The 25,019-nt window shown below is 36.9% G+C and overlaps 1 protein-coding gene across 9 annotated transcripts in view; it reads left to right on the top strand.

The window, feature by feature from the left end:
* The window catches only part of Sgk3 (serum/glucocorticoid regulated kinase family member 3), a 117,976-nt gene that overhangs the window by 52,459 nt on the left and 40,498 nt on the right, over nt 1-25,019 (top strand). For 7 of the 9 annotated variants that reach the window (XM_015485822.2, XM_048782980.1, XM_048782974.1 and 4 more), the window contains 3 exons: nt 6,769-6,995; nt 12,295-12,378; nt 15,869-15,941. In XM_015485822.2, the coding sequence (XP_015341308.1) occupies nt 6,918-6,995; nt 12,295-12,378; nt 15,869-15,941 (235 nt within the window). In that variant the 5' untranslated portion in view covers nt 6,769-6,917. The remainder of the gene's footprint in view (nt 1-6,768; nt 6,996-12,294; nt 12,379-15,868; nt 15,942-25,019) is intronic. The other 2 variants (XM_048782978.1, XM_048782981.1) reach the window with 2 other exon arrangements.

The raw sequence follows: 25,019 nt of genomic DNA, 5'->3' as shown, positions 1-25,019 counted from the left end.
AGAAGAATTTTTTGACCCTTTATATATATATATATATATATATATATATATTTNAAAGCAGTCCATAATGCTAAAATTGAAATAAACAGGATGATGGCCGAAGTCTAATTTGTGGAGGGAACATTTTTAGTTACAGTGTTCAGGTAGGCTTATCACAAGAAGTGACATTTGAACAAAGGCCTTTTTGTGAAGAGCTGTGGGGAAGTCATCCCAGATGAAATTCAGTAAATTTTTTTTACTGTAAGATTCAGGACAGTAATCAACCTACAGTAGATAAAAAGACATATTAAAAAGTAAAGGGAAAATTGCTTTTAAAAAGTTTTAAGTAATGTCCATTTATTTATTTTTGCTATACTGGGGATTGAACCTGGGAGTGTTTTACCCCACTGCGTTACATCTCCCACCCTTTTTATTTTTTATTTTGAGATAGAGTCTTACTAAGTTGCCCAGGCTAGCCTTGAACTTGCAGTTCTCCTGCCTGCTGGGATTACAGTCATGTGCTACTGTTCCCAACATGTCCATTTATTTTTAAGGAGTATTTGAATCAACAAAATTTTAACATAAGAATTTGGGTGATTCTCTACCACAGAGTGCCACTTATATTGCTACTTTTTATAGCTCTAAATTTTTTAAAAATGAAATCTATAAATGCTTTTTTAAAAAAGATAAACTCCCCCTTCCTTTCCGAAAAACCATGTTCTTAATAGCATCATTTCTTATGTCCTCCTTATTTCATAATTTAGCCCTTGTCTTTGTGATGGGGCCAGCATGCAAAGTCTGCTCTCTATCAAGCTCTTGGGTAGATGAGTGATGTTTCAAGAGAGGAAAGTCAGGAGCCTAGCACTCCTGCCATTGCTGCCCAAACTCCAGCTCCTCTTTGTGGCGGAATCAAAATCTGCCTTTGCTATGAGAGGATGCGTACAATCGTAGGATAAGAAATTGAGGGACACATGATGTGCGAGTTGGGCTGTTGGGTCAGGGTGCTGTCATCCACAGCTGTGTAATTAATCATGTGAAAGTACTCTTCATAGCCTAGTTTTCTTCTTCATCTATAAAGTGGGAATAGTGATATTTATCTCAGAGGTTGCTGTGAGGATTGAGTGAGGTGTTAGAATTCTTAAAGCAGGCCTGGCATTAGTGCTCTATAAATGCTGGATTCTTGATCTCACTACTGTTAACATTTTGGACCACATGATATTTTTGTTGTAGACCCCCTACAACAAAAACAATGCAGTCCTGGGCCTTGGAGATGCTTAGCATCTTTTCTGACTACTTCCTTGCCACCAAGTTGAGAGAACTAAAATCTCCAGACATTGCCAAATATCCCCCCATAGCAAAATTGCCCCCAGATGGGAAGCATTATATAGTATTTACTAGGTATTATATTACCCTTGCAAATTCACTGTCCTTCCTAAGATCTGGCTGGCCTCTGAAAGTTATTTTTTGATCTATTTTTTGTTGTTGTTGTTGTTGTTGGACTTGTCTGAACTGATTCATGAAGTGGATAGTCGGATTAGTTCTTCCATTATGGGTTAACATCTGATGAATTTAGGTCTCTTTGGGGCCATACCGCCTACGCCTGAGCGATCCAGCTTCCCTCGAGAACCACTGTATATGATTATCTTGTGTCTTGCCAGCAGAGTTGAGGTTGATCTTTTTTCTGTTGCATTTTGAAAAGCCCTACTACATACCTGTGAACCTCTCAGAAATTTTCAATTTTCATTCCCACAAGAACAATGTATATTTTTGTTCTACTTCTTTCTCATTTGTGATCTTTTTATGTCAATCCCCTTCTCATTCTGTTTTATTTGGCTGCTTGGCCAGAGGATGATTTCATATAATTTTAATTGCTTCAGTTTCATAGAATAATTATGCATTAAATTCACAGTAATATTAGGATTAATTTTTCATAATTTTACTTTTAACCACTTAAAAGTTAGTTTATGAAAACTGGGCAAGTTGTATCTGTAGCTTATAGTCCCAGTTTCTTGAGAGATGGAGGCAGGAGGTTAGCTTAAGTCCAGTAGTTCAAGACCAGCCTGGATAATATAGTGAGATCTGTCTCAAAATACACAGAAAAAGTAAGTTTTGAACCATCTTCATTTGTCCCTAAAGGACTCTAGAGCATATACATGTGGAGACAGTCTGGTATAATGAACCTTAAAGTCAGACTACCAGGTTCAAATCCTAACTCTGCCACCATGGAGGTCTGTGCCATTTATCTCTGCAGCTCACATGTGCCATCCAAACCTGCTCACACCTGGTCTTGCTTTTACTACACTGAGTAGAATTCTGCTGTGCATATCCAATTTTATGATTTGGAGAATCAAGTAATGCTCTGTTCATGATAAATGTTCTTGTTACCCAGTTTCTTGGTTTTCCATAGCCAGCTATCTAATCTCTACCAGAGCCTAGTAGCAAGTCAGGAATCAAATGGACAGTAGTTGTTGGCAAACCCTAAGAGATCTTTAGACCTTAGTCTCCTGATGCTTATCACGGGCCCCTTAACAAATCCGTGTCTATTAGGTCATTTCTCATACTGTTGGATGTGCTAAGGCAGAGACTCAATGGTTAGAGCAGTTTTCGTTGTTACAGAACCCTCTCTTTGAACAGGCTTCAATAAAAACTAACAACTTCATGGTTTTTCCAGTAGATGGGTCAGAACATCGTGTCCAAATAGGAAGCATCCAGTTGTTTTTCCTGCTTCTCACCTAAGCAGTGCAAGGTATAACTGTTTCTCTGACTTGAGATTAGACATTCTGCCTCAGACCAGTGAAACCCTAAAAACCACTGATTCGGAGATTCCTGAACTTCCATGGTATTTTTCTCCCATCCCTTCTCTTGTTTATGTGTTTATGCAAGTGTCCAGGGTACTTGCTACTTTTTGTTCTTTAGGTCCAATTAAGGCAATGCCATAATGTAGTAGACCAGTGTGGTGATCTAAGAAAGGTCACAGCCCTCCAGACTGTTTTATTATGACAATTCACACCTGACCCTCAAGTTAGACAGCAAAAGGGATTAGGTATTTGTGGCAAACTAACTCATTGTCCTTGCTGATGTTGTGAGAAAAGAATGAATTTGCCAGGGCAAGAGTCTCATATCAGATATCAGGGGTTGTGCTGATTTTCTTCAGCCCAAAATATCACATCTAGAATTGCAGTTGTAATTGGAATTACTACCTGATTAAATTTATGGTAATCCATAGTCATGTTCTAGGATGTTTTTGGCTTTGGTTCTGGTAAATAGGCTAGTTAAATGGGAATATGGTGGGATTTAACATCCTTGCATTTAACACCCTTCCAGTTTTTGACGGTGGTACTGATTTCTGAGCTCAGAGTGATATGGTATAATTTTTTGTTATTTTTTTAGTTGGAGCAAGGAAAATAGTTCGAAGAGCTTTAAGCTTGTAATCAAATTGACAGTAGTTGTTGTCAAACCCTTGGGGGGTCTACAACTCTTATTCTTCTCTCGATGCTTGTCAGAGGCTTCTGCATGGTCCTTTCTCCTGTAATAAAATTTATGATGTAGGGCAGGGAGCCAATGTGGAGATTTGGGCTAGTTACTATTATATTGATTTCCACTAAAATTTATAGGACTAGGAAAATAAACACAAGGTAGGCTTATGGTTTCATTGTACCCACTTGAGTTATGAGGGCCACCTTCATCTCTGGGAGTCCCACTCTGACTGGTGGGCCACATTTGGCATTAGTATCAGTTCTGAGTTAGTATCCCATCTTATAACTTATGGAAGGATAATAGATTTCCCTTGCTTCAGTTGGACAGTCAACCTTTGGAATTGCTGTAGATCACTCTTTGGAAAGGCCTGGAGAAAGATCAAGAGTATATGATTATGGCCTTATAAAGGGCCACAATCTTACGTTTAATCTTCTTTGGTCTAATACTATTTGAATATACTCCCATATGTGCTTCTCAGACTCTTACTGGTAAAAAATTGAGATTTTGCAGATTTTCTTTGGTATAAAGGCAGTCTTCTTTTAGAGTAGTACTTGAACTTCTTTCTGGGCTATTTTGGGTTATGAGGCAGTGAAGGGAAGCAGGAGCAGGTAGTCAAGAGAATGGGAGTCCTCTTGTGAAACAATCTCAAAGGATTTTATGGGGTACATTGGTAGTCTCAGTACCCTCAGGGATGCAGGTAACTGCTTTCAGCAGGGAACTTGAGCTAAATTGGAGTTCAGTTTTTTTAGTGTCTTCCCAGCTGTCTCAATCCATATTTCTGAATCATTCTGCTTTCCAGCCAGTGTCCCTTGTGTTAGCATATGAGACTTTGCAGTGTTGCAAGTTTAATTAGCTTTTGTAATCCTTCTGGGCTTGATTCTTAGTCCTATCAGCTTGGCAGTTTTAAGACATAATAGATTCTCTAAAACATCCATAGATGGATATCCATCTATTTGGGAATTCATGGCTTTCAACTTGTCATTTGCTTTGTGCACATTCTCAAGAACAGCCAGAAGCAGCCCTAGCCCATGTTACAATCTCTGAAGTAAACCTTTTCATGAGCCACTCAGATTTCTGGCACCCTGCCCTCCACCTGCATTCCATCTTGTAACACCATGCACAAGAAGTAATTGAAATGGTCATGATGTCACTGTGTGCCATCTCCTTCCTCCTTAAGAAGGTTATCAGGACACTTATCAAATATATATCTCACTTTTGAGGTTCTGTTTCCTAGGACCATTGTTGGTACCAGGTAACTGCATTAGTTACAAGGCATACTAAAAAGTAATGAAGGGTGTCTAACAAAGGAATGTTTATTAAGGTGTTGTGGGTAGGGTTAAGGCAACCAAGGTATGGTTGAAGTCCCTCTTTCCCAGCAAGGTCAGGAGCCTATCATTACTCCTAGTCCTTGAATTATAACTGGGGTAGAAGAGGCTGCCTGGTAGAAGCTGGCCTTAGATAGAGAAATCTTTTGCTGTCCAATATGGATCAAAGGGATAATAACCTTAGCATCTCACTGCTCCTGCCCCTATTCTACTAGTGCCTCATAGTGAGGCACTGAATCTAACCAGAGGACAAGGGCAGAAGGTAGATGGCCTCTGTTTGTAGCGCATACAGGTCAGCTTTCTGGGATGTGGCAGGGTGGAAAAATATAGGTGATTTGATATGGAAGAGTAAATGGAGTATACATAGATATAGCACAAAGTGGAAACTCTGGCCAGGTTTGAGTGTGTACCTTGAATGTAGGCTTCTACATTTAACTGCCTGCTCTACCTGTAATCTTACATGTCCTCTGGGCACTTTGTATGGAACAGCTTTTTCAACTCTTTCCCCATCCTTCATTCCTGATGCCACTCAATGTGGTATCTTATTGTCCCTTCCAAAGGGAAGGCCTGAGGCCTGATGTTTTCCTGTAATTCTGCTGTGAGTTACAGCACAAAAGGCACAAATGTTTAAATTCATATAAAATTAAGTGCTAGTGGGACCTATGACCCTAAATCCCACATTCTCAAGGGACATGTGTGAATAGTGTAGCTAATAATCTTCCCCCTCAGATTTCCTTTTGCTGCTTGCTGGTAAAGAGTGAGCTATGGTAGGTCATGGGACCCTCAGATTAAACTAATCCAGGAAAATTATCCAGGCATACAGACCATTTAAAAGATATTATTTGGTGTCAGTGGAAAGTATAGTCTGCTCTGTGTAACAAAGGTGACATTAGTGTGACATATCAAGCCCTTTGTTCATGGGTGGAATGATATTAGCATATTGCATTTGTTTTGTGTGAAGATCTACTACAGTGTCTCTGATCACTAATTCAGTGCATAAGAATCATCCACAGTGTTGGATTTTTTTTCCCCCCTCAGTTCTGGGGATTGAACTCAGGAATGTTCTATCACTGAGCCACATCCCCACTGATTTTAATTTTTTTTATTTTGAGACAGGGTCTCACTCAGTTGCCAAGACTGGCCTTGAGCTTGTGATCTTCCTGCCTCAACCTCCCAAATTGTTGGGATTATAGATGTGCATCTTCTGGCTTCATCCAATTTTTTTGTTAAACTTTTTTTAGTTGTTCACAGACCTTTATTTATTTATACGCGGTGCTGAAAATCAAACCCAGTGTTTCACACATACCAGGCAAATGCGCTACCGCTGAGCCACAGCCACAGCTCTTCATCCAGTTTTTAAAGCATAGCGTGGTGTTTATGAGTTGGGACTCTGGTGCCAAACAGGCTGGGTCAAAATTCTAGATGTGCAAATTATTTATTCTCTTTGTGACTCTGTTTTCTTACTAGTAAAATGGGAATAAATAGTTACCTACCAAACAGGATTGTAATCTGAATTGTTCAGCAGTCACATCACTGGTTTGACCTGATACAAAATCTGAAAGTCATAGTTTGTAGGATGGCTCATAACCACTTCCCCCTCTCATCTCTGCTACCTGTAGAGGAGTCTCTTTCTTTACGTGCTTCAATATTAACTAGTAGCACAGTAGACTACTGTGACAGGAGGGCAAGGCTCTGATCATCCAACCAGAACTCCTTTCGTTAGTCCACACGAACTGCAGCATATAGACTCCTGGAATTTCCAATGGAAAGGAAGGTAGATAGGATACAAATGCTTGATTGTGGTTTAGTGCTAGTAACACAACAGGAAATCTGTATAAATCTGTATAAATCTCTAACCTGGGCTGAGATTTATAAATTTCTGCCAGAATAAACATCAAATGGGTCCTATTTACAAGGAATGACAAATCTTAATAATATTTTTAAGTTATCTTGCTAATCAATTCTTTTTTTTCCCCTGTTGGTTAAGGTTGCATGATGGAATTTGAACATTACTTCAAGAGTTTTCATATTTTGGATTAGTTAATTGTGCTCATCCTCTGTCGATTATTTCTTCGGACTCATTTTTTGGTTTTTTTGGTGCCCTTTTGAGTCATTTAAACGCAAAGAAATTATATCATGGACTACAAGGAAAACTGCCCAAGTGTAAGCATTCCCAGCTCTGATGAACACAGAGAGAAAAAGAAGAGGTTTACTGTAAGTATGTAACATACAGCATACGGGAAAAATTTTGTTATAGAAAATATTTCCATTTCTGCTTTTGTTCTTCCCTAAGCTAGAATGTTTCTCTTTCCCCCATTTCTGAATATCCAGATTTTATTTCTTTTGAATGATGTGTCCTCCACAGAGTCTGCCCTGCTATTATAACAAAAATAAAACTTCCTTCTTTAATGCGTATTTTTGCCTGTTTTCCCATTTCCTTGGAGAACTATACAAAACTATCTCAGACCCTCTTTATCAGAAAATGTATGTATGTGGTCTAGTGCGGTGGTGTACACCTACAATCCCAGCAGCTTGGGAGGCTGAGGCAGGAGGATTGCAAGTTCAAAGCCAGCCTCAGCAATTTAGCAAGGCCCTAAGCAACTAAGTGAGACCCTGTCTCTAAATAAAATATAAAAGAGGGTTGGAGATATGTCTCAGTGGTTAAGTGCCCCTGAGTTCAATTCCCAGTACCAAGGAAAAGAAAATGTATGTGAGCATACATACTGGTCTACATACTGATAATTTTATGTATGCTGTCAGGTGTTGTTGATCCATGTTAAGAATTTCTGTCATGAAGTTTCCGTAGTATCTTTCCTATGACATTTATTACTTTGTTTTGTTTTTAATATTGTTGTATCAGATGTCCTTTTTTTCATCTTAGAAGCAAAACCCACTTCTGATTTTATTTTTTAATACTGTAGTATCTGTTATATAGCTTTATAAAGAATAAGCACAATGAATATTTCCTGTTGTTAGTATACAATAGAGAATAACCGCTTTTTAAATTAACATAATGAAACATACAATATTGTATTTATTTCCAGTAGTCCAGTTAGTATATACAGATATATCCTACCCTTCTGAAAAAAAAAAAGTCATTTATCTAAGTGATCTAGTCGTATAAAGTCCCCTCTGCTGAGTAGTGTTAAGAAATTCATTTAACAACTTAGATCTGTTTAACACTTATTTTGATCTAGGTAAAAATGCCCAGGTTGTGTTAATTCTGCTCTTTTTTCTTATTTTGACATACTTCTCCAGGTTGTCATCTTGACTTATGGGCAGGAGGGTATCTCCTTTCACAGTATTGATTGAGTAGATGACTAATTTCATGGTAACCTAGAGAAGGCTCTTGTATTCTGGTCATCCCTGTAGATCTTTGCTGTTCTAGCTGTGGAATGGCTGGTCTAGCACATATCCAGATGTGGCTGACATCATATAGCCCTGGGCATTTTATCAGCTCTGTTGCTGGCGTCTGCAATTGATGGACTAACTTGGGATCTCTCCTTTTTTGGCTTGGCCAGGGTCCTAAAGGGGCCCTCTACTGACTCAGTGCTTTGGCTCTCAGTAGCCAAAGAACCTCCTAAGGCTGTGACATGTTCTTTCCTGCTCTTGACTCAGTAGTCCCTCCCAGCCTCCAATGAGGGTTTCACCTGACCCCTGCCAGTTGAGCCCCATGACAAGCAACTTTCAGTTCAGAGTGCATGTCACATTGGAGATGAGAAAAGCTGGAGAGTTAAACTAAACCCTTCATCTGAACACTACACTCTGCCTTTTTAACTGTGTGGGCTAGGTGCTCCCAAATGGTGGCTTTCTCCCAAGAAAGGGAGAAAAGAAACAGCCTCTCTGCTCTCTGTTCTTTCCTAAACAAACACACCTCCCACCTCCTGAATCAATGGCCAGAGCAGAGAGATTGGAGGCCATTTACCACTTTTCATGTGTGCTGTCAGCCTCTATATTGCAGTGGTATCTTAAACAGTGTGCATTTGTTACACATGATTTAAACACATTTTTACTAATATCACAATGAAGGTAAACAAGGGTTAATAAACCTTGGGTAAAGTAGGGAAGTGTGTGCAAGTTTTTTTCCTTCCCTCTTCTTATTTTTACCTTTGGGCCATTCTCTGCTTCAGGGACTTTACCTCCTGCCAAGTTTGACAGAAATTCATAACATTGAAAGTGTGGGCTGTAGGTTGTGTCAGATGTCCTTTGATTTTTCAGGGTATAGGTATTTCCATGTTTTCTGAGAAACGGTCAAGGAAGACTTCAGCAACTTTCTTACCTAGCTGTGCCCACATGTGCTCTGAGTTCTCAGAAGCCTTGTCCAAGTCACCTTGTTCATTTATTTCTTCAGATTCCCAAATGTTGCCTCATTACAGAGACTTTTTCTGGCCTCTTAAAATATAAAATAGCACCTTCAAACCCCACCCCAAACACCCTTTCACTCTGTCCTGATTAGTAACTCTTTAATAGCTGTAATCATCACCTGACTTTTGGCGTTTATTTACATGTGCTTTGCCTGCCAAATCAAGGTCCTTTGAAGCAAGAACTTCCCTTACTATTGTTTTACCATCCCCTATAACAGAGATAGTAGATGTTTAGTAAGTATTTGTTGGATGAAAATAGTACTAAGTTCATGTATTAGTTACTGGGTCACAATAGTGCTGTCCTCAGTCCTCAAGAAACTTGATTCTAATGAACTCAGATAGACCCCTCGTCATCCGACACAGACACTCTGTTCAGCTTCAGCAAGTCCAGATGCCTGTAGAACAAAAATAGACCTTGTGTTACTGAGTATTCAATAATATTTTTACACTCTTCTCATCTTTTATGTAACTCCCATAGATTCATGCATTGCATTCTAGTATGTCTTGACTTAAACCAAGTCTACATTATATTTTCATTTATCCACTTGACAAACTGTCGGTGAATTCTGTATTATGCCAGGAATCTTCAAGGCACTAGAGATTCAATGGGTAACACAGTTCTAGCTCTCAAGAACTTAAATTCTGGTGAGAAAAGACAGACCAAGTAAATACTCAAATAAAAATAATTTCGTATTACAATCAGTATTGTATTGTTTCTGTGAAATCCTGCTTTTTTCCAGTAGAAGTATTTTTTAAATTTTAAATGTTTTTTGCTTGTTATTTTATTAGAACTTACTTAATAAGCACTTGTCTATAACCATACTGTTAGTTAATAATTTCACAAGACCTTATTTCCTGTAAATATATTTGCTGCAGATCCACTCCAGCCTGGAACCCAAGAGTGGTTCTGTTCTTGGCTGTACCTGGGAGCCAGGGGAGGCCACCTGACATTTCTAGGGACTACTGTCCTCACCAGGAAATCAGCATACGAATTTAAGAGCCTGGGCCAAGCGCGGTGGCACATGCCTGTAATCCCAGCGACTTGCAAGGCTGAGACAGGAGGATTGTGAGTTCAAAGCCAACCTCAGCAAAAAGCAAGATGCTAAGCAACTCAGTGAGACCCTGTCTCTAAATAAAATACAAAATAGATGTGGCTTAGTGGTCGAGTGTCCCTGAATTCAATCCCCAGTACCCCACAAAAAAACAAGAAGGGTCTGGGGATGTGGCTCAGTGGTTGAGTGCCCCTGAGTTCAATCCCCAGTACCATTAAAAAAAAAAAAAAAAATTTTTTTTTTAAGAAGCTTGCTGAATATGGTGGTATATTCCTGTAATCCCAGTCACCTGGAGGCTAAGGCAGGAAGACTGCAGATTCAAGGCCAGCCTCAGCAATTTAGTGAGACCCTGTCTCAAAATAAAGAATAAAAGGGCTGGGGATGTGGCTCAGTGGTTAATTTAACACCTCAATGTTCATTTAAGCACCCCTGAGTTCAGTTCCCGGTACCAAAATAAAAGAATTTAAGATACTCACAATCATATAAACTTAAGGTTTTTGTCGTTCCATAGCAGTGCTCCTCCCAGGCCTGTCTGATCCTACGTGCTGTATCACACATAATCTGATCTTAGCTTCACTGGCATCTTGACTAGGTCTTCTGCCCTTCACTTCTGCCCTCTTTCTCTGGGGAGAGTATTACCTGACAACAAATTCTAACATGTTATACCCAGTTACTCCCTCTAAGACAACTCAGTGCCTTTATTAGAACTTACTTAATAAGCACTTGTCTATAACCATACTGTTAGTTAATAATTTAAGAACTGGATCACCTGTAAGTGGTGTTGTACCCAAGTGCTTTTCTTTCCCTCTGAGTGATATATGTCTCTTGTCCAGGTGACTGATACCAAAGACTTGACTTCACTTTCCAGTTGACGCTGTATCCCCTCACAGAAGGCTTTATATTTTAGGGTCCTTCAGTGAAACTGTGGCCCTGTGAATGTGTCTATATATTAATAGTACTACAGAATTTCTATAACATAATCACATAAAATATCAGATTGTTGCTTTTCTTACAGTATTATCTAAGGTGAACTTGTGGATATAGGTTACCTATCTTTCATAGGAAAGGAGAGTTTGTATTCCTTTGTGTTCTTGTCTTCTGAGATAAACTTTCTCTTTTAAGTTGTCTAACAAACCATATGAAATATTGTAAACCTCAAAAGCAACTTATATTTCTTGTCATCACTATAAAATAATACAATTGATAAACCAGGTCCTACATCAGCCAGCCTTTCATCATATACCTGGATTCTTGTTATTTTTCCTTTAGAAATTATACAAAATCCTTGGGGTCCTAAACTCTTCTCTCATAATTCATCACAATATGTGGAATTATATTCTGAAAGTATCTATGGGTGAATTAAGAGAGTTCATTCTATAACTGTTGATGATTTGATACTGGTTCTGGTACATAGAGAATAGAAGGTTTAGATTTTTATCTTGAGTTTTATGTTGTTCATTTAAGACTATGAACTTGGGCAAGTTATTTAACTTGTTGGCTCTCACTTTCTCATCTGTAGTGGAGGTTAATAATTTTTGTTCTGATTACTTCATAGGGTTGTTGATTATAGTTATGGGATCATGTATTATGAAAATGTTAAACCCATGTAAGATGATATTAGAAAATCTGAGTTACAAACTCTTAATTTAAAGAGTACTGCATAAAAGATGGCCTGCAAAAAAGAGTAATAATAGTTTAGTGTTTACTCTGTGCCAGGCATTACTTTTGAAAGTACTTGATAATTTCTAGCATTACTTTAGAAAATTCTTTATAAATTTTATAATATTCAGTACATATGATGTTATACTCTTGAGAAAAACCTGAAGCAAGACTGGCAAAATGTCAGAATTCAGTAGATCCAAATAATGAATATTTGTATGTTATTTTCTAAAAATTACAGCAATATTTCATAACATTAAAAAATAATCACCTCTTGATAAGATTAACATTTCAGTTGGTTTGCTTATGTGCTTGAGAATAATATGTAAACATTAATCTTAATACCAGTTTTGCAAGTATAGACATTTTTACAAATTTAACTAATGGGGGTTTTTGCAGTTAAGATTTCTTAAATTAATGTTATTTTTATACCTGCAGGTTTATAAAGTTCTGGTCTCTGTAGGGAGGAGTGAGTGGTTTGTCTTCAGGAGATATGCAGAGTTTGACAAACTTTACAACACTGTAAGTAATAGTCTATAAGATTCTACTTGAAACACCTTGAAAAACCCCCAAAGATTTATTGGAGTGAATAAATTAATACTAACATGTATCAGAAAAGCAGAAAAGGGTAAGGGATTCTTAAAAAGCATCCTAACAGGAATTCTTACAAATAAGGGTGCAGAGAAGACTGTTGAGCAATTCCAAATAAACTGTTGAACAGCTTATATACATTTTATTGTCAGAGACTATTAGAAAAATCCTTCATACCAAATAATAGTTGTTACTCATCATGGTATTTCTGCTGAGTAATTGCCCAGTTATAAGCTTTAGATCTGAAAGTCTGTCATGAGCCCACCCTCTTTCCGTATGTTATTTTTAGTTAGGGATAAGTCTTAGGTTCTAGGGTTGTTGTGTTTTTTGTATTGTTGTTGTTTGGTTGGTTGGGTTTTTTTGTATTGTGGATTGAGCCCAGAAGTGCCATGGAGCCACATCACCATATTTTTTTATTTATTAATTTGAACAAGGTCTCGCCCAGTTGCTGAGGATCTCAGTAAATTGCCGAGGCTGGCCTGGAACTTGCAGTCCTCCTTCCTCAGCCTCCCAAGTTGCTGGAATTACAGGTGTGCACTACCATGCCCAGCCAGAGTTTTTTATTTGTTGTTGCTGTACTAGGGATTGAACCCAGAGGAACTCTATTATTGAGACACATTCACAGTACCCCTACCCCCATCCCTTTTTATTATTTTGAGTCAGGGTCTCACTAAGTTACCTGGGCTGGCCTTGAATTTATAATCCTCCTGCATCGGCTTCCCGAGTTACTAGGATTACAGGCATATATAACTATGCCCAGCCATTTTAGATTCCAGATTTTAAGTAGCTAAAACAACTGAAATGAGTATTAATTTTCTTTCAGATACTTGGTGGGTGAGATTCTTTTTAAGTGGGTTTTTAAAAAATATGTTCTTTTTAGATGTACATGGCAGTAGAGTGTATTTTGATAGTGAAAGCTAAGAGACCACTGACTACCTAAGTAACTAAAACCTGATTTTTATATATTCATAATTCAGATAGTAGAGAATATTCATAATAATAATGTTTAAAGTTGCACAAACTTTCTAAAGTAGACAGCAAAACAGCAGCATCATTGTAACTCATCAGGCTCAATACCACCAAGTACTGATGTGGATGGGGGTTGTTGCCTTGAAAGATCTATGTGGAGGACAAGAATGCCTAAGTTCATCTCCAGATTAGGGCAGCTGTGAGTTCCAAACTTTGCTTCAGTCAAGTAAAAAGCAATTGTGGCCAAGCATAGTGGTGCCCGAAGACTCTGAAGGCTAAGGTAGGAAGATAGCAAGTTTGAGGCCAGCCTTGGCAACTTAGTGAGATCCTTAGAAACTTAGCGAGAATCTGTCTCAAAAAATAAAAAAAATAATAATAAAAAGCTGGAGGTGTAGCTCAGTAGTAAAGCACTTATAGGTTTAGTCCCCAGTATCAAAAACAAAACCAAAGATACAACTATGCCTCAAATTCCAAGTTTCAGTTCTTTATGTTCTCATAATAATGAGGTTTCGCAGTGTTGTTTAATAAGTGGGAAATTATTAGACATCCTCTGTATTATATACATAGGATGATAATTTTTAAAATTTCTTAACCCTGGTTCCTGAGACATATAAATATGTAAGTTACTAGTTACAAGATTTTTTTTAGACATTTTTCTTTTCTTTTTTTCTCTTTTTTATTTTTCAGAGCCAGGGATTGAACCCAGGGCCTTGCACATGCTAGGCTTGTGCTCTACCCCTGAGCTACATGCCCAGCATAAGATTTTTTTTTTAATGAGGGAAATTAAGTATATCTCCATTAAGAGAGACATTATTTCCTAAATGGGCCAGAACAATGTCTATCTATAGAACTTTCCATTATTCATTAAGTAATGAAAATTAAGACTTCTGATTTTATCTCATTTAGCATTTTACTATATTTGTATTTGTTCCAAATAACATTCAGATGCATCCTAATTGAAACTGAACTTAATAATATTGAAATTTTTAAATGGTATTTGTTCCTATGCAAAATTAATAATATTCTAGCAAGTCTATATAATAGAGGAAAGTAAAACTACATTAAACTTTAAAGTCAGCCATCAGGCTGAGGATGTAGCTCCATAGTAGAGTACTTAGGTAGCATGCATGAGGCCCTGGGTTCAATCCCTGGTACTGCAAAAATCCATAAATACATTTTACTGTATTTTCTTTGTATTATTTTCTTTAATATCTGTGCAACTGAAATATCTATATAGTTTCAAATATTGCTTAGTCAAAGGATATTGAGATTCTTTTAACAATAGAGTTTGTATATGGGATATCCTTTGTAAATTTTTAGTGTTTTTTTAAGATATGGTTTACATTGGAGCCTGGGAAGGGCTGAACTGTGAGACGTAAAATACCTGTTAAAATACCCACTAAAGCTCTTGTATACCTACTATCTACATAGCATTTTTTTTTTTTTTGAGATCTATATTAATCTCACTGTACCCATCAAAATGGCTAAGTTATTCTTTGGTGAAAGTAATATGACAGTAGTATCTCACATACACAGTACACTTCAGATTTTATCATCCGTCTCATTTCTCTTATATTCCTCTTCCTTTTTGTTTTTTGGTTTTTTCTTTTTGTGTACCAGAGATTGAACCTAGGGGTGCTTAACCACCGAGCTATATTACCAGCCCTTTTTCATATTTTATTTAGAGATAGGGTCTCACTGAGTTGCTCAGGGCCTCACTGAGTTTCTGAGGCTGGGTTTGAACTTACGATCCTCCTGCCTCAACCTTCTGAGTCACTGGATTACACATGTGCACCACCATGCCCAGTGGGGTTTTTTTCTTATTTCATCATTTTCTTTGTCTCTTTTTTAACATAACTGCTTTTAATTCTGCCTTCTATGGTGAGGGGCAAAGAAAAAACTAGGAGAATGATATCATTTGTGTTCTTTGAAACTATAGAGGGCAGGTTAAACCTGGTCTAGTAGAGTTCTAGCTTAGTGGGAGTTTAGAAAACTCTTCTGTAAAAAGTTTAAGGATGGGTGCTTCATGAAGAAGAGAATAAAAGTAATCATGCAATAAGATAACCAAAGCAAGCTTTATCTTTATGCTTAAAGATCCTCAAATACTAATACCCCAACTAATTAATCACCAGCTGATAAAGTCATGAAACCTCATGGAGACCCATCACTGGTACAGATCTCTGCTGAGTTTTTACAAGAAAACCGAGGCACATGGATGTTGAGTAACTTATCCAAGGTCACACAAATACTATGTGTTTTATTGAGACAAAATAGGATGGTAAATCTGTGGTATTTTATTGGAATGATTTAATATTACACATAATATGATCATATAGTTAAGTGTGTCTTACGGTGAATTTTATTTAAAATCAGATTGTTTTGGGTTTTAGTGTATGCATTACTAGAAGACCTAAAAAATTAGTTCATGTGATACTACTTTTTAAAATTTTAGTTAAAGAAGCAATTTCCTGCTATGGCCCTGAAGATTCCTGCCAAGAGAATATTTGGTGATAATTTTGATCCAGGTAAGCATTAACTTTATAGACCAATCATTAAGTAAGTGATGGTTGAAGTTTGAAGAAGTAGTTAACTTATTCATTGCACTGCATAGTAGTGCAGAAATTTTAAAAGTCAGTTTCTCCCATGTTCTGTGAGAATAATGTCTCAGGAAGGTATTTACTCTATACCAGTCATGATTTTAAGTACTTTGTACTTAATAAAAAAAAAAAGTAAGAAATCTTGATAATTAAGTAAAAGAGAGGAGAACCAAAAATAATAAAACCATAAGGCCTGGATAACTGAGAGAATTAATTAATTCAAAGTGGCAAAAATGAATGAAGAACACAACTGCATGTTGATGATGAGCCTTGAACTTGGATTCAAGTTCTGTAGAGCCCTTGGTTGAATCCTCGAGGCTGAATTATTTCCTCAAGGGCAGAAGGCAAAGTAAAAGACCTGCAACATCATTGCTTCATTGTTGAAAGCAAAATACAGGCTGCATGCCTTGTGGTGTTTATGTTTTCATAAATTAACTATTTGACACTAAAAATTCATTTTTGTTAAAGAACTGTTTGAAATCTATCCTGAGCATATTGTGACTTGCCAACAGTGAAACAGATTGTGTGTCATAGAGATCTTGAAAAACCCTGCAGTGAAGAAATCAAATCTATTAAAAACTCTGAAGATAGATAAGATGCTTGGGGAAACAGCATTTTGCTGGTGGGCATGCACAGTGGTACAATCCTTGGAGAGAGGAATGTAGTTATACCAACAAAAATGTATGTATATTTCACTTTGACCAAGTGGGATCTACCCAAAGATAAACCATATATACTGAGAAACTATATTTGAAATGATATACATGAAAAACTGCATATTGTGATATGATTTTTACAAGAAAAAACTGAAATCAGTTGAAATATACTTTCAAGTCTACAATGCAATGTAGCTGTAAAAAAGCTACATTGCTATGGAGTGACCTCCAAAATATATAAGGTCGGGGAAAAGGGTGCAGATGAGTTTGTATAGTGTGTATTTTTTGTGTATGAAAAAGTGTGGTTATTTGAAAAGAAATAATAAATAAATAAAAATAATAAAACCAGTGATTTTGAGGAGGGTTAAGACCAGAGGAGGCAACAGGGGTGGAAGTTAGATGTCTCATCTTGTTTATGTCTTTGACTTTGGAACCATGTATACATTTTAAACAATTTAAAAGCAAACATAAAAATGCAATAACAAAACATTTTCTAAGACTTTTAAGTGTCTATTAAGTACCTTCCAAGGTACTATGTTGAGGACTAAAGATAATAAGGGTTTTTTGGTTTGCTTTTTGTTTTTTGGAGCACTGGAGATTGAACCCACAGGTACTCTACCACTGAGCCACATACCAGTCCTTTTAAAATTTTATTTTGAGACAGGGTCTCACTAACTTGCTGAGGCTGGCCTTGAACTTGCAATCCTCCTGCCTCAGACTCCTGGTAGCTGGAATTTATAGGTGTGCACCACTCCACCCAGCAAGATTTTTCAAATCCTTGCCTTCAACAGCTCTTGTAGAAACCACTTTTCAATTCTCAATTTTAACCTTCTCTGCATCTTTTAAAATATATATTCATATAAGGTCTCAATTGGAAAAAAATTTTTATACATATCTCCAACTATAGTTCTTAAAGATAATATGTTGAGGAGGGAATCCAAGATGGCAGGCCAAAGGGAGGCAGCATTCTGTGTCGCACCATGACCTAAGATTCAAGTACTTAGAATACAGCTTCTCTGTGAACAATATTCCTGCCCCCTGCACAGGAAGCACCATGCCTGTCCAGGGCTCCAGGCCTCAGCCTCAGAGTAGGTCTCCCAACTATTCACTCACGCAGGACTACCGCCCAAGCGAGACCATCAGCAGATGCAGCAGCACCCTCAAAGAACTTTTGGCTACCCACCCGAGCAGAAATCATGGATGTGCTCCCAAGGAGAACACCCAGTAGCTTCCCATGAGTAGGAAATCTGGCCGCCACCCCTGGTGGACCCCCATCTACCAACATGGGGCTCCCCCGGTGGCCACCATCTTGGGCCTGTGCAGCAGCGGACATAGTCCCCTATAGACAGTAGCCTGCCTGCACCCAGGAACTTCACACAGGCTCTGAAGTCAGCCAACACTGCAAGCCACAAAGCTTGTGGCTGAACTCATCATCCAACACCATTGCCTGGCTCCCCTGACCTGACCCGGCATCCTACTACTGAAAGCAGGAGCCCCCATCTTGGGTCATCATCATCATCATCATCTTCAGGTACCCAGTTTCTAACACGCCCCTCTCTCTAGCATCCACTAACCTGGCACAGTGACACCCTTCACCATCCTGAAGGTGTAGATACCAGCTAACAACAGACAACTCCATCTATAGGACCATAAGGGAAGCATGAAAGATATTGATCTCCAACCAAAACAATCCTTTATTCTTTCAAGATTATTTTTTTCTTTTCCTTTCTTTTTTTTCCCACCCTCACATCCCCAACATATGTGAAACCAAGTGCTTTGCATGAATTAGGATTTTGAGGACTGGGACATTTGAATAGTATATTACAGTTGTGTTGTACATTCTTTTTTATTTTTATTTTTTTTCCCACCAATTTCTGCTATTTTAACATTTTTTATTTTTCTTGATATATATGTGTGTTTATACTCTACTGTCTTCCCACTTATTTGTTTACTCAAATTTACTTCTGATCCCTTTTCCTGCTACTAATCTTCTTTAGATTTCTTTTTCACACTTCCTAAGATACAACAACTGTATATCAGCACCTCCTACCTCCTCAGCATATCATCTTCCTCCTCACTCCCAGTTTTTTGCCTACCATCAGAAACTGTAAACCCTTTTACAAACCTGCTGATAGATAATAATTGAATTCACCATTTCTGTACAAAGTGACCAAACTGTACATGTCTTATTAGCAGACATTTGTTTTTAGGGTGTATATTGTTTACATTGGGATCTGATGCCATTGTACTTCACCTCAAAGGAGAGGTATTGGATCCTTACAGGGGCACTATAAGCCTAAGGGTAAAAACAGTAATGCCTAGTATATACAGTACTAGAAGGGAAGACACATAAGCAATATGAAAAGGGAAGAAAGTGCCCCAAACAAATCAAGATACTACATTATTAGGATCCATAGCAAGCACAGCAGAAGAAATTACACAGAAGGAGTTCAGGATGTACATAATTAAAATGTTCTGCGAATTTAAAGGATGATATAAGAGAGCAAATACAGGCAGCAAAAGATCATTTTGACAAAGAGCTACATAAACAAATACAGGAAGCAAAAGATTAATAGGGAGATAGAGGTTAAATAAAACAGAAATCCTTGAAATGAATGAAACAATAAAACAAACAAAAAGTTCAATTGAATGCATCACCAACAGATTAGACCACTTGGAAGACAGGACCTTAGACAATGAAGACAAAATATATAATATTGAAAAGAATGTGGACTACATAGTGAAAATGGTAAGAACATTCAAGAAATATAGGATAGCATAAAAAGACCAAATTTAAGAATTATTGGAATAGAGGAAGGAATAGAGTTCCAAACCAAAGGAATGAGCAATCTATTCAATAAAATATTATCAAAAATTTCCAAACATGAAGAAACCAAATTTAAGACGCTTACAGGATGCCAAATGTACAAAATACAACAGGTCCACACCAAGCCACATTATAATGAAAATGTCTAAATACAGAATAAGGAGAGAATATTTAAAGCCATGAGAGAAAGGAATCAGATTACATATAGGGGGAACCAATTAGAATATGTGCAGATTTTTCAACCCAGGCCCTGAAAGCTAGAAGATCCTAGAATAACACATATCGAGCTCTGAAAGAAAATGGATGTCAACCATGATAAACAGAAGTTAAAAGATTTTTACAGCTTAAAAGTCTGCACTACAGAACATCCTCAGCAAAATATTTCATGAAGAGGAATTGAAAACAACAATGAAAATCAACAAAGGAAGGTATTACACTAAAGGAAAAACTAATCAAAGGAGAAACCAAGACAAGTTAAATATGAAAAATAAACAAAAATAGCTGGAAATGAAATTCATGTCTCAATAATAACACTGAATGTTAATGGCCTAAACTCACCAATCAAAAGACATAGACTGGCAGATTGGATTTATAAAAAAGAAAACAATATGCTGCTGCCAAGAGATTCATCTCATAGGAAAAGGCATCCACAGACTGAAGGTAAAAGGTTGGGGAAAATAATAATACTTACATGGGCTGCGGAATCAAACGGGTTTCCATCCTCATATTAAAGTAGACTTCAGGCCAAAGTTAATCCAAGGGTTAAAGAAGGATATTTCATACTGCTTAAGGGAACAATTCATCAACAAGACATAACAATAATAAATTTATATGCCCCAAACAATGGAGCAATTAAGTTCATCAGACACTCTTCTCAGGTTCAAGAGTCAAATAGACCACAACACATAATTCTGGGTGACTTTAGCACACCTCTTTCACCACTGGGTAGATCAACCAAACAAAAGCTGAACAAAGAAACTATAGAACTTAATAACTTAGACTTAACTGACATATATAGAATATCTCATCCTTCAGTGAACGGATATTCTTTCTTCACAGCAGCACATGAATAGACCATATCTTATGCCACAAAGCAATTCCTAGCAAATATAAAAAAGTAGAGCTATTACCCTGCATTCTATCAGATCTTAATGGAATGAAATTAGAAATCAATGATAAAATGAAAAATAAAAGCAACTCCAACACCTGGAGATAAATAATATGCTACTGAATGAACAATGGTTGGAAAAGACATCAATGAGGAGATTAAAAGATTCTTAGAGATGAATGAGAACACAGATACAACATATTGAAATCTCTGGAATACTATGAAGGCAGTACTAAGAGGAAAATGTATTGCATGGAGTTCATTCCTTAAAAGAAGAAAAAGTCAAATAAATGACTTAACATTACCTCTCAAAGCCCTAGAAAAAGAACAAATCAACACCGAAAGCAGTAGAAGACAGGAAATAATTAAAATCAGAGCTGAAATCAATGAAATTGAAACAAAAGAAACATTTGAAAAAAAAATGACAAAACAGAAGTTAGTTCTTTAAAAAAAATAAATAAAATTGACAGACCCTTAGCCATGCAAACAAAGAGAAGGAGAGAGAAAACTCAGATCACTAACTTAGGTGATGAAAAAGGAAATATCAAAACATACACTACAGAAAATAATTAGAAATTCTTTTGAAAACTTGTACTCCAATAAAATAGAAAATATTGAAGGCATTGACAAATTTCTAGAGTCATATGATTTGCTCAGATTGAATCAGGATGTTACACACAATTTAAACAAGTCAATTTCAAGTGAGAAAATACAAGATGCTATAGGAAACCTACCAACCAAGAAAAAGCTCAGCACCAAATGGTTATACAGCCGAGTACTTCAAGACCTTTAAAAGAAAAACTAACACCAATACTCTTCAATTTAGGAAATAGAAAAAGAGGGAGCACTTCCAAACTCATTCTATGAGGCCATTGTCACCCTGATTCCAAAACCAGACAAAGACACATCAAAGAAAGAAAACGTCAGACCAATATCTCTAGTAAACATAGATGCAAAAATTCTCAATAAAATTCTGGCAAATCAAATACAAAAACATATCAAAAAGATCGTGCACCATGATCAAGTGGGGTTCATCCTAGGGATGCAAGGTTGGTTCAACATAAGGAAATCAATAAATGTAATTCATCACATCAATAGACTTAAAGGTAAGAATCATATGATCATCTCAATAGACACAGAAAAAGCATTCAACAAAATACAGCACCCCTTTATGTTCAAAACACTAGAAAAACTAGGGATAACAGGAATATATCTCAACATTGTAAAAGCTGTCTATGCTAAGCTCCAGGCCAACATCATTCTAAATGGAGAAAAATTGAAAGCATTCCCTCTAAAAACTGGAACAGGAATGCCCTCTTTCATCACTTCTATTTAACAGTTCTTGAAACACTGGCCAGAGGAATTAGACAGATGAAAGAAATTAAAGGATACATATAGGTAAAGAAGAACTTAAAGTATCACTATTTGCCGATGATATGATTCTATACCTAGAAGACCCAAAAAAATTTCACCATAAAACTTCTAGAACTAGTAAATGAATTCAGCAAAGTAGCAGGATACAAAATCAATGTTGATAAATCAAAGGCATTTCTGTATATCAGTGACAAATCCTTTGAAAAGGAAATGAGGAAAACTATCGCATTTACAATAGCCTCAAAAAAAAAAAAAAATCCTTGGGAATCAATCTAACAAAACAGATGAAAGACCTCTACAACGAAAACTTTAGAACACTAAAGAAAGAAATTAAAGAGTAACTTAGAAGATGGAAAATCCCTTGCTCTTGGATATGCAGAATTAATATTGTCAAAATGACCATACTACCAAAAGCACTACACAGATTTAATGCATTCCAATCAAACTCCCAATGACATTCCTCATAGAAACAGGAAAAGCAGTCATGAAATTCATCTAGAAAAATAAGAGACTATACCAGACCTGAAGCTATGCTACAGAGCAATAGTAACAAAACCAGCATGACATTGGCACCAGAATAGACTGGTAGTCCAATGGTACAGAACAGAGGACACAGAGACCAACCCACATAAATACAGTTATCTTATATTAGATAAAGGTGCCAAAAACATACATTGGAGAAAAGATTGCCTCTTCAACAAATGGTGCTGGGAGAACCAGAAATCCATATGCAACAAAATAAAATTAAACCCCTCTCCCTCACCATACACAAAACTCAACTCAAAGTGGATCAAGGACCTAGGAATTAAACCAGAGACCTTGCGTCTAATAGAAGAAAAAGTAGCCCCTAATCTCTATCATATCAGATTAGGCCCCTACTTCCTTATTAAGACTACTATAGCACAAGATTTAAAATCAAGAATTAATAAATGGAGCTGGGATTGTGGCTCAGTAGCAGAGTGCTTGCTTCGCTTGTATGAGGTACTGGGTTCAATCCTCAACACCACATAAAAATAAATAAAGGTATTGTGTCCATCTACAACTAAAAAAAATTTTTATAAAGAATAAATTGGATGTATTCAAACTAAAGAATTTCTTTTCAGCAAAAGAAACAATCAGTGAAGTGACTAGAGAGCCTACAGCTTGGGAGCAAATTTTTACCACTTGAACATCAGAGCACTAATCTCTCGGGAATATAAAGAACTCAAAAAGCTAAACACCAAAATAACAAATAACCCAATTAATAAATGAACCAAGGAACTGAAGAGACACTTCTCAGAAGGTGATATACAGTCAATCAAAAAAATATATTAAAAAATTTCCAACATCTCTAGCTATTAGAGAAATGCAAATCAAAACATCTCTAAGATTTTATCTCTAGTCAGAATGGCAGCTATTAAGAATATAAATAACAATAAGTGTTGGCGAGGATGTGGGGAAAAAGGCACACTCAGACATTGCTGGTGGGACTGCAAATTGGTGCATCCATCTGGAAAGCAGTATGGAGATTCCTTGGAAAACTTGGAATGGAACCACCATTTGACCCAGCTATCCCACTCCTCGGTTTATACCCAAAGGACTTAAAAACAGCATACCACAGGGACACAGCCGCATCAATGTTTATGGCAGCACAATTCACAATAGCTAAACTGTGAAACCAACCTAGATGCCCTTCAGTAGATGAATTGATAAAGAAACTGTGGTACATATATACAACGGAACATTACTCAGGCAATAAAAGAGAATAAAATCATGCAATTTGCAGGTAAATGGATAGAGTTGGTGAAGATAATGCCAAGTGAAGTTAGTGAATCCCAAAAAACCAAATGCTGAATGTTTTCTCTGATATAAGGAGGTTGATTCATAGTGGGATTGGGAAGGGAAGCATGGGAAAATTAGATGAACTCTAGAAAGGCAAAGGGGATGGAGGGAAAGGGAGTGGGCAAGGGGTGTAAAAAAGATGGTGGAATGAGATGGACACCATTATCATAAGTACATGTGCGAAGACATGAATGGTGTGAACATACTTTGTGTACAACTTGAGATATGAAAAATTGTGCTCTATATGTGTAACATGAATTGTAATGCATTCTGATGTCATATATAACAAATTAGAATATAAAATAAAATTAAAAATGTAAAAAAATAGATAATATATCAACTTTATATATATTCTTAGTACTCATCCTATGATGGGTGCATGACTTGGAGTTATTTTCAGATATTTGCATGCTTAATTTTAGCTTAAAAATTAAGTTTGAGGGCTGGGGATATAGCTCAGTTGGTAGAGCGCTTGCCTCACATGCACAAGGCCCTGGGTTTGATCCCCAGCACCACATACATGCACACAAAAAAATATAAACAATATTCTACTTAACATAATGGGGCTTGTTACTGATTTATACTCAATAAAGGTCTTAATATATAGTGTTTGTCACCAAAATTATGAGTTATTTCCAGTCAAAGGGTTTTCTCCCCACTTGTTAGATATAAGGTATAGTTATTAAAAAATATATAAAATTAGGTTTCTTAGATTCAGATATACTTTTGCAATTTTTGAACAAGGTAGGCATCTTATGAAACTCTTCCAAGGTCATTTTTTAAAAAGTCATCAAACATTAAAGTATATGTGAGGCTTACATTAAAAACTGTACTTGAGGATTGGGTAGCTTAGTGGCAGAACAATTGCCTACTATATGTGAGGAGCTTGATTTCAATGCCCAGAAACACAAAAAATAACATATAAATTTAAAAAACTGTAATTCAAAGACATTTCTCAGGAACTGGATTTAGTAATATGTAAAGAAGACTAAAATGAATAACTTCATTTGTAATATTAACAAAAATCTAATGATTATACAGAAGCAGTTTTAAATTATTCTGTGGATACTTAAGGAAGATATATTTTACTTTGGAGACAAGAATAAAAATAGGGGCCCCCCACCCCCCGCGCCTGTCAGGTAGGCGGAACGGTGACCACCGGCAGAAAAGGCCCAGTGGCCCGTGGCGGGACAGAGCTTCCAATCACTCCTGCAAGGTAG

The sequence above is a fragment of the Marmota marmota genome, unplaced genomic scaffold, assembly GCF_001458135.2.
Source record: "Marmota marmota marmota unplaced genomic scaffold, marMar, whole genome shotgun sequence".
In the NCBI taxonomy this organism is placed as follows: domain Eukaryota; kingdom Metazoa; phylum Chordata; class Mammalia; order Rodentia; family Sciuridae; genus Marmota; species Marmota marmota.
This window is presented reverse-complemented; position numbering and strand designations above follow the sequence as displayed.